This window comes from Anarhichas minor, unplaced genomic scaffold (genome assembly GCF_050575085.1).
Source record: "Anarhichas minor isolate MPS153535 unplaced genomic scaffold, ASM5057508v1 ptg000058l, whole genome shotgun sequence".
In the NCBI taxonomy this organism is placed as follows: Eukaryota; Metazoa; Chordata; class Actinopteri; order Perciformes; family Anarhichadidae; genus Anarhichas; species Anarhichas minor.
In genome coordinates, this window is record NW_027466504.1 from 8277793 (window position 1) to 8291357 (window position 13565).

Here is a 13565-nt window from a genome sequence, read left to right on the forward strand (position 1 = left end):
CCCTGCAGGCAATATGGGCACATCGGGGTGTTTTCGGTTGGTGGTCTGGGCCACAATAAGAGATGATTGGGTTCTTACCGGCTCAGATATAGGAAGGTAGCGCCGCGTACGGGAAGGGGAGGGTTCGGCCATTAATGGCAGGGCTTCAGCATCGGTGCTAATTTGAGGGTCAGCTGGTGGGAGATTCCTCCCCGCTGTGAGGTTGAATGGTACGAGCAGGAGATGAAAGAGGGAGATGTTGAATGGTGCATTTGGTTTTCTTTGGTCCATAGTGACACACACACACACATTCTTAACAAGTGTCCTTTCTGGTTCTGGAGGCACTTGGGGAAGATGGCATGACCGGTTTCCCAGGCCCCAGTAATGAACTCTCAAGGATAACATCGCCCAATTAATTGGTTCTGTGGTTTAATGGCACAAATCTCTTTTGAGCAAGGTTTGGCAAAACTCCCATTCTTCTTCTTTTTGTTTTTTTTCTCCTCCTTCCCACTTCACCATTTTCACTTCTCTCCTCAGCCTCACATCCTCCCTCGCCTTAACCCCGTTACGGTAGAGAATCGCTCCAGTGAAGCAGAAACGCGAGTGTTTTTCCATCAGATTGGAGATGCCCGTGTCTGGTTGCAGTCCACCCCTCCTTCCCCCGACTGAAAGTGTGATGAATTTAATATCGTTCCTTCCCCAAAAACCATCGCGCACTCCCCTCCAACTCCCACCGCAAGGTTGCAACAGCTGCTCTAAATAGAGGATTGAACACAGAGCTCCCACGTTGTTAAAAAAAGAGCAGCTCCTTGGAGGACGGAGCCCTAAAACCCGCATTCGTCGTGAATTTGATCGTATTTGAGTGTGACGCGACATTGAATGTGATTCATTGTTTTTACTGTGAGTTCATTGAGCTATCAATCGGCGGGGCAGCGAAGCATAAGCAACGTGCCTTCGGGTGTGTCTGCTTTCCGCTTGGATTTCTTCCCATCCTCTGTGTTAACGATGAACGCGGTGTGACACATCCAAATATTTGACTGGCTGCAGCCTGTCAACACTGAACAGTAGAAGGCAGGTAACAAGGAACCAAAATAAACGGGGCGGGGGGGGGGGGTCGTGAATGCACCGAGAGGGATTTTGCTTCACATAGCAATGCCGCCTGACTCACTATATGATGAAGTCCATGAGGTGGAAAATTGGTGTAATCATCTTGGCCTCTAACCTACATTTGCACCCCCAATTTGGCTGCGGGAGGAGAGGATGACTGCATCGCAGCTTGGCTTCAGCTCTGGAGGTCGAGGCCGAGGCCAGCTACTACTTCCTGCTCGCAGGAACAGAGGAGCATTAATATGGCTCAATTACCCCCGGGCTTTATTAAGGATAATTGGCTATAATCACAGGTCTGTGTTCAGCCCCAGGGCTCAGAGTGGCCCAGCATCTTAGGTAGGGGCTAAATAAACATGTGTGACCCGAGGTGTAATAGGCTGGACACTGGGGAGGATATTTTTGAGTGTGAAAATTCAAGAAAGTATAAAAGCAGGGCTCAAATGTTGTTATAATATTCTGTAATCATGCACAATGGGTATATGGGCAGAAACATACCGCTAAATTGTGCCTTTTGATGTCCAAACGTATGCAAATCTTGATATTTTGCTTGTGTAATTGTGACATCCGGGTGACTTTTTGTGCAATTTTGACACACAATTTGCCAAACCTCTGCTACATCGTTGAGCGCAAGACGTTTTGACTCGTAACCTTAGGTAAGGTGACAGGTTTGGTTTTTTCAGAGCGTCACTGCTACCTGAAATGGGCCGCGTTGTCAACAAATCAGGCGCGCGGAGGATTAGGCGTTCCTCTTCAGAATATCTTTTAAAGGGCTTATGACATGGCGCTGCTTTTTCGAGCATACAGTGTGTGCCTAATTTCCTTAAGTGCTGTCAGCTCTGAGTGGATTAAGGTGAATAATGTGCAAGAAATGTGTTTTCGCAACCGGCATAAAATTGAACTTCAGCTTTAAAATATGCGCTGCTGTTTTGCTGGAACATCTTTGCATTGTGACTCAATTTACATAAATTCACTCTTCGCTCATGTCGCTGTATTTCCCGATGGGCCTTAAGACCCAGTTTGATCAATCCGATCGGACAAAAAGACATTGCAAGGTTTTGTTCAGAGGGACTTCCTCTCCACAAGCGACAGTTGTGTAGGAGTTGTAGAAGTGACTAATGAGAAGTCAGTCAGTCCAGAGAGTCCGTCAGAGTTGGCTGACACCATGCCGTGTGTGTCCTGTTCGGGTGAATGAAATATCGGTGATACATTGGACCATTAAACTCAGGACGTGTGCACTTTTTCTGACAGCGTATTAATATCTGCCGGGCCTTTTAATCAGGCCGCAATGTCAGAGGATTATTTTAAGACCTGGCAGAACCGCTGGGCCGCTCCTCTCTGGATGGACCGAGATGAAAGACGGACTCTTCCAAAATCAGAGACGGAGAATGAGTTCATTACTGTAATTAGGCCTCTTTTCTCTCCCCGTCTCTCCTTCGCTGTCCCCTTCCCCCCCCTGTTCACCGGGCCATGTGTCTTAAACAGCCATAATGGCGATGCATTACTCCAGTAATAAAGGGCTGTTAGCAAAGCAGACCGCCCACCCTCCATCTGCTGCCTCCCTCGCAAACACACACACACACACACACACACAGCCACACACAGCCACAAAGGCAAGGACAGAAAACAGCCTCCTTCAGGTCACAAAGAACATGGATTCTGCTGACCAAGTAGCCTGTGGCTCTCTCTATTAGTTTGGGCGAGGTGGGGATAGATGTGAAATGAGACATGGTACCACTGTGTTCATTAATCACTGTCGCAGTGAAAGTAGCTAATAGGAGGCAGGAAAGGGAAACGCAGACCACCATGTTCACTAGTTTATCCTGTCCTGTTCCCAACGTCAAATACAGGCCCGCTAACCCTTAGCTGACCCCGTGTAGCAGCACAAACAAGGAGAGGCGAGACAGTATGAACATAAACAGACTAGTCGCCTCTTTCTGTTTTTTGTTTTTTTACTATGAATTCACAACTAGTTGGAAAGAGTTTGGAGGTGAAACTAGGACGCTATATAACACTGGTGATGTATTTTATTTTATTTTTATTCCTTAATGTTTGTCCTTTTGTTCTGATTTTCCTCTAACGTGATCCTGTTTTCTCCTAAGTGATTGTAAACGTTGAGCTTTGATTGTTTGTTTTAATGTTGTTTTGCTGCTCGATACAGACTCCTGTGAAAACTCATTCATGCTGTTTTGTTGTCATGCATGGAGATTACAGTATGTCGGCTTCTTTGTTCGTCTTGTTCTCAGTCATCCGTCAAAGCCTCTGTCGGAGTGTCCCCATTGATGAAGCTGTTTGCACAGGTGGCACATTTTGCTGTCACCAGCTCTAATTGTGAGTGTGAAAGGACGCGTGACATTTGGTGCTGGTGGTCAGCAGACCTCCGTATAGTCACCTCTCCGCTCTGTGGTGACAGGGAAAGAGACCTGAGATGGATTTTAGTTGACATAAGCTTCTTTCAGGCATAGTTCTTGGTAAACTACCGGGATACTCGGGCACGGCTGGTGTAGGCGTTCCTACATTCAGGAACATATCCGTCTTGCGTCTTTTCACACACGCCCTGGCAATACCGGAATAGGGCGAGGGTTCACAAATAAGGATTCACAAATAATTCTGAAACGAGTCTCCTTATTAACAAATACACCAGATCTACACGTTTACACTTCATATAGTGGTAATTCTTCAGACATCATTGGTCCCTGCTTACACCAACACATTGGTATACATTCAATATTCAGAAATTAGACCATATCAGTAATGGTTTTTACCAAATATTGACTGGGACAATTCACATTTGTAACTTTCACATATGATTATTGCTTTATGTTGAAATAATAAAACCAAAACCAACGTCGTACCCAAATCTGCCACTTGAGCCTTTTTTTCCGACTCGGCTGTTGTCTGCATAGAAAATGAGGCTTTGCTTTGGCGTTAACGCCGCTACAACCCGGCAGATAATCCATTATTTATCATTCGCCAGTTCTAAGGGACGAACATATTTCCAAGAACATGCCGCTACATTATGCATTCACATGACACAACACAACATCTTGCTGTCCTCTCTAAGCCTTGTCTTTAAACACAGTGGCACTACAGATTCTGGCTTGTGACTGAAGCCGTGTTCATAACCAGACCAGTCCGCGATGGGAGAGAGAGAGAGGATTGTGGGTAGTTTGGCAGTACATGTAATGGAGGAGGTATCATTATCAATCTATTCATACACATTTGGGTCATGCACGCATTAACCTGTATCTGGCCCGGGCTGAAGCGCACGCTTTATTATTACAATGTTTCAGAGTCATCCCCAGTGTATTTGGTCGAGTCTGGCCTGTAGCTAATCTTGATGTGACCCACATTTTCATCCCAAAATAGTTTACCCTCCTCCTTATCAATAACTGAGAAATGTAAACAACATTTGTTGGCAACAGAATATATCGTATACGGAGCTGAAGCAAAGCTCGGGACGCCGGTGCCCGACTTTGCCCATCACGTTTTAGAGTGAAACCTCACAACGACAATAGCTTTAACAGGGATTCTCATCTCCACTGAAGCAAAAAGAAATAACTGGCAATCCAGTGCCTCTGTGAAGTGGAGGGTTCGTTCGCTAACTCATGGGGTTTTCACGTGATTGCAGTAGAAGGAGGAAGGAGGCACACCACCAGCCCCAAAGAACACGAGAAAAGCATTTAGGTCAATGTAGGAAGACTTGTAGTCTCTATTGTGACATGGTGTGGTGTGATCTTTCATGTGGAAGTCAGCTTTTGAGGAGATGAATCCGTTCCAGTGTAACACCTCAGTCACTTCCCCCCCACTGGACCCTATAACATACCTAATAGCTTTGGATGGGATTGATGGAAGAGGAGTTGCTCACTTCCTCTTTGCTTTCAGCGACAGCACAGTCATTGTTTGTTAGCGTCTGTATTGCATTGCCCATGTCAAATCGTTTGCCGCAGTTAGAACGAGGATATGTGACCAACCCGGCGTTTACTAAAAGTCTACACACGGCTGATATACAGAGACATTACGGATAAAAATGGAAACCACGTGAGTTTGCAGCACAATGTGTATCCGACATCTGAAATACCCAAGAGGGAACGAATCGGCTTTTCAAGGACAAGCCAACCGATGTTTTCGCTCTCCTTCGCTCTGTCCTCAGATGTTCAGGTTAATGAATAAAGACTGCTGGTGTCAGCCTTTTGTCTGTTTTATTATTTCCCCAGTTGAACAAAACTGAAGAAGGGGAAAAGAACTTGCAATCTTTCTTTTCTGTAGTTGCGGTAGTGGAGTGGACTCCCACGTCATATTTCAGTGAGTTTGTGGCTATTGTGTGTATTATATTACATGAAACACATTTTTATTTGTCACAGTCAGTTTACCTCATTGGGTTCTTGTTCATTTCCCTCCTAACCGACTACATCAGATTTAAAAGGCGTTGTGGCATTGCCGTTGAATATTCAAAACTATCCCCCCTGTATAATTTGCAGCTTGATGGTGCTGCGAGCGGTTGGATCAGATATTAGTACATGTGAACATTTAGCTGAACATCTGCCTCTTGTTGCTGTAATTTGCTTCACCGCCATCTGTTAGGTATTGGCTGGAAGCACCAGCAAAGATGTACATCTATCTTGTTATAAACCCATCATGGCACCAGCTTCTCTCGACTACACTAATTAGCCATATTCGATGATATGCTCTGCATTTGTTCTAAAACTAATGCAGCCCTATATAACCCTCAGTTGGAGTTTATTACAAATTAACAGGGTACAGGCAATTTAGGTAAGCAGCAGTGTGATCATCTTTATAGCTGAACTGAATGTGCCGCGTTTAGGGTCATTTTGAGGAACACAAATTGCTTTTCCCTATGTTTTCAATATAAATGCCTCCGTTACAATGTTCTGACCCTCTCGCCGCGTGCTAACATTCTCTTCTGTGTTTTCCTTTCTGTGCCACAGATCAAACTCTTCCAGCTGTCGCTCTGCGTTGGCGGCACGCTGTGAGAAAAGACTCCACGCCGCTGTGCCTCAGCGCCCCTCAGACACTTGTCCTTGACATCCAAATGCTGTGTGTTGATTGTCGTGCCAGCCGCCTTCTGTGAGTTATGACGACGGCTGCTTCTTTGACTCAGGAAAGAGGCTCTGCCTCTGCTCGGCAGTGAGCGAATCACATGATGTAATGAAGAAGGGAAGTCTGCTCTTCAAGGAGTCCGCCAGCAGGATATGAGTATTTTGAGCCCTGTGACGGATAACAAATCAAACCTCGTGGGAATTGTGGGAGGCCCAGAAGAATACTCCAGAGCAATGCAGTCAGAGGAGCTATTGAACAGGAAACTCAAAGCCCTGAATGGTAGCATGGGACCGCCAGCCCCCAACATGCAGGGGAAAGCCGAAGGCGCAGGGAAGACAAATGGTAATCCAGCCATGCCTAAAATGGGCGTCAGGGCCAGGGTGACAGACTGGCCACCAAGGAATGACGGATGGGACGGACGGCCTCCGCCGAACTATCAGAGTGTCATACCTGTATTTCAAAATGGCCAGCAGGAACATACTGTGGACATACTGGAGCAAGACGAGTCAGTGTGTCTGGAGGTAGACTACTCTGACAAATACACACTGAGTGACCTCCTCAGCCACTCCCCGCTGAAGGGTCTACATCCGATCCGCCAGCGCAGCAACAGCGATGTTACCATCAGTGACATTGACTCTGAGGACATCATGGACCAGAATGCCGTCAATCCAAACACCGGGGCCTCGCTGCACCGCGAATACGGCAGCACGTCCTCCATTGACCGCCAGGGCCTGACTGGAGACGGCTTCTTCACCATGCTCAGAGGCTACCGAGTGGACACTCTGGACCACCGGAGCATACCGCCCATGGGTTTCCCCGAGTTGTTGCGCTGCGATGCCTCCCTCTCCCCCAGCCTGCAGACAGCGGCCCAGATCGCCAGGGGCGAGATAGTCCACATTCCGGGCTACGACTACGTAGACAACTCTCTCATTTACAGCCGGGAGCCGGAGCGGTCCTTCATGAGGCGCCTTAAATCGGAATCATCCGAAACGTCTCTGTTCCGGAAACTCCGGACCGTAAAGAGTGAGAGTGACGCCTTGCGGCTCTCAATAGAGGACGACCGGCGGCCGCTCAGCTTCCAAAAATGCTTTGCGCACTATGACGTCCAAAGTGTTCTTTTCAACATCAGCGAGGCAGTGGCAAGCAGAGCTACCCTGAACCAGAGGAAGAACACCACCACCGGGGCTTCAGCCGCCTCAGCCAGAGGGCCCGGATCACCACAGGTGCCCGGAGGCGGAGCACTGGCTGGACCCGGAGCAGGGTGCCCCGACGGCGGAGCAGCAGGATGTAGCAGTGGAAACACCCCCATGTTCGAGTCTCCACTCGGCAGCAGGGAGGACTTGAACCCCAAGGAGAACCTGGACACCGACGAAGGGGACGGGAAGAGCAACAGCTTAGTGCTCGGCTGTCCACACTTCCGCAACGAGATTGGCGGCGAAGGCGAGAGGAGGATCTCCCTCTCCAGAGCCAACAGTGCCAACTACAGTGGTTTGTCAGAGAGCTGCTCTTTTGAATCCTCTTTAAGTTCCCACTGCACCAATGCCGGAGTCTCTGTACTGGAGGTGCCTCGAGAAAACCAGCCTATCCACAGGGAGAAGGTCAAACGCTACATCATTGAGCACATCGACCTCGGAGCATACTACTACCACAAGTACTTCTATGGGAGAGGTAAGGAACGCTTACGGTGATGATGTGTTATGTTTGAGTTTACCGAGATTTAACAGGATGTGAGGATTTAAAAGACTCAATGTTGAGGATTATTAAACGTTCCAGGCCAATTCTATTTCCTTGAAACAAGAAAGTTCCCAAATGGAACAGCCTCGGCTCACTGGGTCAGATATCTTGACGGCCAACTTATTTTTGTAAGACCAGATGAAATGAGGGCCAGAACAATAGCAGGCTTGTGTTGAGGGTGTGTGTGTGTGTCTCACTTCCTCGGGAGAGGAGCAGTCATGTCCTCCCTGTGATATTGCCCTGAACCCCGCGGAGTGGCTGTGATTAGTCATGTGGGAAGCGAGAGGTGAGCGAGAGGGTGTGCGCTGCAGCTGTTCACTGTGGAAGCCACAGGGGTGTGAGGACCCCTCCCCTAAAACTTTTAGGGTCAGTAAAACTATGCCCCGGGTCCCCTCATTAAAACACCTATGTGACTGATGCTGAGAATGCCACGCGAACCCCCGACCCATCATCGCATTATACACACACGTCTGTTTCTCCCCACTGTCTGTGCGACTCTGTCCGCCGCTCTCAGCAGATTGAGTTACCCATTCTTGAGCCTCCCCAGAAAAACAGCTGCTTCACCTTTAACACCGAGAGATGCCTGACCTTCTCCAAAAAAAGATACTCTTTGTTAGAGGCTCGGTGTCTCTGGTTAACGAGACCATTACAGAGCTGCTCTGCTTAAAGTATCTTTTATTGTACCGTGGAGTTCACTCTGATAATCATTTACCGTGAAACGTTGCCTCCCCCGGTGTGGTTGTGGTATGCTTTTAACCTCTCGGTGGCAGGCCAATGTATATGTGAAATGCTCCGCGTTGCTGTCAGTTTCGTTATGACGTTATGGCTTTTACAGAAGATTTTCACAGGATGTGGACGTAGCTTTTGCCCCTTTTTTCATGAGGTGTTGTATCAGAGAGACGGGTCTGTCGTCACCTCTGCTTCACTGTAAACGCACACAAACTGGCGCGCACACACAGAAAAAAAGAAAAAGGCACACACTCACAAAAACATGTCACCACTTTAGGGCAGGCTTTTATCAACCTGGGCTGAACATTGATCCCATTGATTGCCTAAAGCCCTCCTTCCCTTAGCAACAGGAGTGTTTCTCCCCAGGCTGCACTAATGGACACAATGTTTCATCCACACCCTCGGGCCATAACTTGTTACACACACACACAATATATATATATATAAAGGCACAGTTATGTGACCCGTGCCTTATAGGGAGATATCTGACCTGAAATATAGTTTTAGAGCCGTGAATGTAAAAAGGTGAGAACATACAGATTGAAGAATTTGAAGGCATTTCTTCAGTGTGGAGTGACAGGAAGATGGGAAAGAGGCATTATTTGACATGACAATCAAAGTCATCCATTTGGCAACCTTTGGCAAATTGTCAACGCCATGTGATGAGTAAGGGTGACATGTTATAGAAGTGTGTTGACAAAAAGCTTTCCTCTACAAGTCTCCCTCTCTGTGCCGTCGGCATTCTGATGCCCGGTGTCTCTCGTACAGAGGCCACAGGGCCTCATACCATCATCTGACCTTATGCCTCACAGAGCATTTCCCCTCACTCGCCTGTCCCTGACGAGCCTCGCATTCCTCAGGCGGTTAGCCCCGCACTGCCTTCGTACACTTCCTTTATTACTCACGCCGATATGCGCTTTGCCCCAACATTAATGCCACAGCGACGAGAATCGGCGTATTTACATCGTATGCTCTACGCAGCGTGGAGGCAGTGCGAAAACTTCTGCAGGAATGTGAGTGCTGTGAGTCCCTGCGGAGGTTTTTTCCTTTTGTCGTCTGCTGAATCCAGGTCTTTCTCCGTGGCTTTAGCCCGGATTAGGGGCTGTTTGCGCAAGGCATCGTTTTTTGTGTGCAAAGCTCAGCTCTTGTCCATGTCCTAAACACACACATGCATAACGCACACGCAGACCCTTTTCGGACTAACACTAAAGATAATGTTTCGCAATGACACCATATCTTTGCGATGTTCTCATTAAGTAACTGTATTCTGACTGCCTTATTTAGGCAGTTATAATGAATTTCCAATTGAATACTTTACTTTATGTCAACACATCAATTAGTACTGGTGTTTCAAATGCTTAGAACTAAAAAGACTAAAAGTCCCCTCTAGTGTTCATTACGTTCTTCTTTAAACCTCACAACCTGCTGGAAAGAATGTTGGCAACATTGCTATTCTTGAAGCCTTGCCAGAAAAGAACCTAAAATGTTCAATTTTTAAATGATTTGTCTGGCCTGTAAACGTCAAAAAAGGGTTCTGCTTACATTCCCCTGAAGGACACAAATACTCTGAGCCTGAACTGAGGGGACATCCTGGTGGCCTGGTGGTTTAGGGCACATACCATGTAACCGCTGGGTTTAAACGAAGCCAGGAAACTTTGCCCTGTCTGTCTCTCCCCACATAACCCTCCTCTCCGCGCAGTCAGTTATCGAATGAAAGCATGAAAACAAAAAGCAGAAATTACGTTGAGTGATGCAACCTTTATTTTTAGCATGGTTTGTTAAGCCTGCTCCTCCGTACAGTAGCAGGTGTGGCTCCATAAATGTTGTTCTCTGCTGTTCAGAGTGTCGGCATTATACAGGTTTGTGTGGGTGGGGAGGGGGAATGAATAATCTAAAACGTTCTTATTTTTCCCAAATTCATATTTGATACTGAATCATCATAAACAAAAAGCATGCCTAAAATGATACTTTACTGTCATGCTGTAAGAATAGTTTTTATATGGTGAGAGGCGCGACATTGTGAGGAGTATCTGGGTCAGTGACGGGTCGGCGCGGGTCAAACTGCCCAGAGCTCTATTTTTATTTGTTTGTTTTGCTTTTTTATATCCCACTACACGCCAGCCTCTAATCCAAAGTGAATCTATTTCCACTGGACCCCCTGCTGCTCTCTGTAATCAGTGTCTCAGCTCGTCCATGGCCAATCCACACACAGAGTTTTTTTTTTTATACGCAAATAAATAAAAGAATATATTGGCTCAGTAACATAAAAGGATGTTCTGTCAAAGCAAAAGCAGTGATTTTAACAGATTTGAAAAAGATTATAATTCCTCATTCTCAAAGATCTCTTGGAACCAGAGGTTGTTCATTTTTGTGAAGGTGATGTGTGTGTTTTTCATTCACATCTTTCTTGCTCGACCCCTCCCCCCCCCACAGAGCATCAAAACTACTTCGGGGTCGATGACAATCTGGGCCCTGTGGCGGTCAGCGTCCGCAGGGAGCGGCTGGACGACGGGAAGGAGAAAGATGGAATGCAGCACAACTATCGGGTCACCTTCAGAACCAGTCAGGTAACTATGATGCACCGAAGCGCACTTGTGCTGCACCGCTTGTTGTCTCCAGTCAGCGTCGAACTATTAGCGGTGCTCGGTAGGAGTTAACCGATTTTAGTATCGCCCAATTAAAGAATTGACAACGAGCTAGACCGTGATTTAGGATGTTTTTTGCATATTGCGTTTAATGTGGAGTTCTCTCAGATCAGGGCTTGTTCAAGCAGCGCAGGAATGCTTCAGTACTCCTGAAAACAAGAGGAGGCTTCTCCTCGCTCCTAAATCTGCTCCTTGCACCCTAATGTGATTCTGTGGCAGTTGTGACTCAGTTGGCCGTTCATGCAAACGCTGATTGCCGTCTATCGGAGTCAGCGGGATCACCCTGGCTCTCCATCTCGACACAACGGGATTCAACCACAGCCCTGATCTGTACAGTCCCTGGCGGTACAGAAACCTCTCCTAGATTGGATGCAGGGTGGTCGCATCCACTGAATAATTCAGGTGTGACAGATGTGTCAGCCAGGGAAATGTCACTGATATCCAGCACTGTTGTTGGTGTAAAGCACCACTCCCACGGTAAAAACAATGTATTTGGGTCACGGTGGCCCTGCAAGTAGCACGCAGACCATGCTTATTAAACTCCCCAACCGCTGGAGCCTCTATTTGCCGTGTACTCTTATCATTTAGCCCCGGTTGCTCGCCGCCTCTCTGCACCACTCTCACTCGCCCTTCCCTCTCCGAGTCGCTTAAGTGATCTGCTTTTCGGAAGAAAAGCCTCTCTATCGGACAGCCACTGACTGCTGACATTCGCGTGGAAATGTGATTTATGGGCGAAAATGTGTCTGTGATGCTCCAAACAACAACACAGGGTCACAGAGTGGGTGTTCTGAAGCTGTTCGGGTCAACGTTTACTGGCACATTAATGATCTTACTCGTGAAATACCACTTAACATCTAGTGCGCTGTTAGCTTGTCTTAATTATTTAGAATGTGAGTTCCTAATGCCTTCCGATGGAGTCGTAATGGAGCCATTGCCCTGAATAATATGGCACAACATAAAAGGATATTATTGCTGGCTCACACAGCAGCTAGCATATGAGCCTGGTTTTGGCTTCCAACATATTGAAATAAAATACAACGGCTTAATGAGATCCAAATACAGTCACACGTTGACCAGCATGGAAACAGCGCACACACTGACCTCAACTCAACACATTTTACGAGGGGACATCAAGACCTCGTAAGACACTTGGCTTAACTGGATGAAACCTCACCGTCTGTCTTTTTTTTCTTCCAGCTGACCACACTCCGTGGAGCCATCCTGGAGGATGCCATTCCATCCACTGCGAGACACGGGACGGCCCGCGGCCTGCCGCTGAAAGAGGTGCTCGAGTACGTCATCCCTGAGATTAATATCCAGTGTCTGCGGCTGTCCCTCAACTCCCCCAAGGTCCCGGAGCAGCTACTCAAGCTGGACGAGCAGGGGGTGAGTACATCGACGTGTCCTCGGGGCTTTGAGTGCCACCACAGACGTGTGCTGATGATGATTGAGTAGCACTGGAGCGGTCTGTGGCGAGGAGTCTTGATCAGGGACATTTGTTGCGAGGGGGAAATTTATGTGTTTTGCTTTCAAAAGCAGTGGAGTAAAAATTACAATGTGTGGATTTATGGGGTGTTGAACACTATTACTTGTCTGGAAGCATTCACTTACTGGAGTCACTGTGAGGTTGCCAAGGTAGATCCTAGGAAGTCACTGCATCCGGACAAGAAATAGTGCGTCGCATAAACCCCATAAAACCACCATTTTTCTTTATTACCATTTGTTTTTTGTACGGATAAAACAACCTAGATATAGCGTGTTTATTAGTTAACTTAAGTGGTGCCTGTAGGTGGATGTTCTTAGGTTCTGATAGAGCCAGGCTACCTGTTTACCCCCATTTCCAGTCTTTGTGCTAAGCTAAGCTAACCAGCTGCTGGCTGTATAGCTTCCCAAGCTGTTTAATTAATCCTTCTTAAAGAAGGAAAAGCTGTAGCCCAGTCACTCTCCTCCTCACAGATTTTCCAGTTGTTTAATTTTAAGCCATCACTAAAATCTTATTATGAATAATGTCTTGGAATTAGATTATGTCGGGCTGTATTGATATTATGATATCGATCTTATATTCAAGGTATGTCTGTCTCCGTCTCTGACCTTTTGCGTCAGCTATAGAAGGCAACGGGAGGGATTAACTTCAAATAGCAGGAGCCTCTGTCCCATATGTGGGCTGCTTATTATAGATGAAAACAGGCTCCCGCGTGGAGCCACAAGACAGCCAATATCACACTTAATTAGAATCAATATGAATCCCACTCTCTCCGCAGCCATCATCGACTACTTTGACACACATTTTCTGCCGATAGACGCTAAGCTGAA

General features: G+C 47.1%; 1 protein-coding gene across 8 annotated transcripts in view; it reads left to right on the forward strand.

The window, feature by feature from the left end:
• The window catches only part of LOC142932794 (signal-induced proliferation-associated 1-like protein 2), a 72969-nt gene that overhangs the window by 19965 nt on the left and 39439 nt on the right, over positions 1 to 13565 (forward strand). For all 8 annotated transcript variants that reach the window (XM_076076851.1, XM_076076853.1, XM_076076852.1 and 5 more), the window contains exons 2-4: positions 6033 to 7812; positions 11041 to 11174; positions 12450 to 12638. In XM_076076851.1, the coding sequence (XP_075932966.1) occupies positions 6297 to 7812; positions 11041 to 11174; positions 12450 to 12638 (1839 nt within the window). In that variant the 5' untranslated portion in view covers positions 6033 to 6296. The remainder of the gene's footprint in view (positions 1 to 6032; positions 7813 to 11040; positions 11175 to 12449; positions 12639 to 13565) is intronic.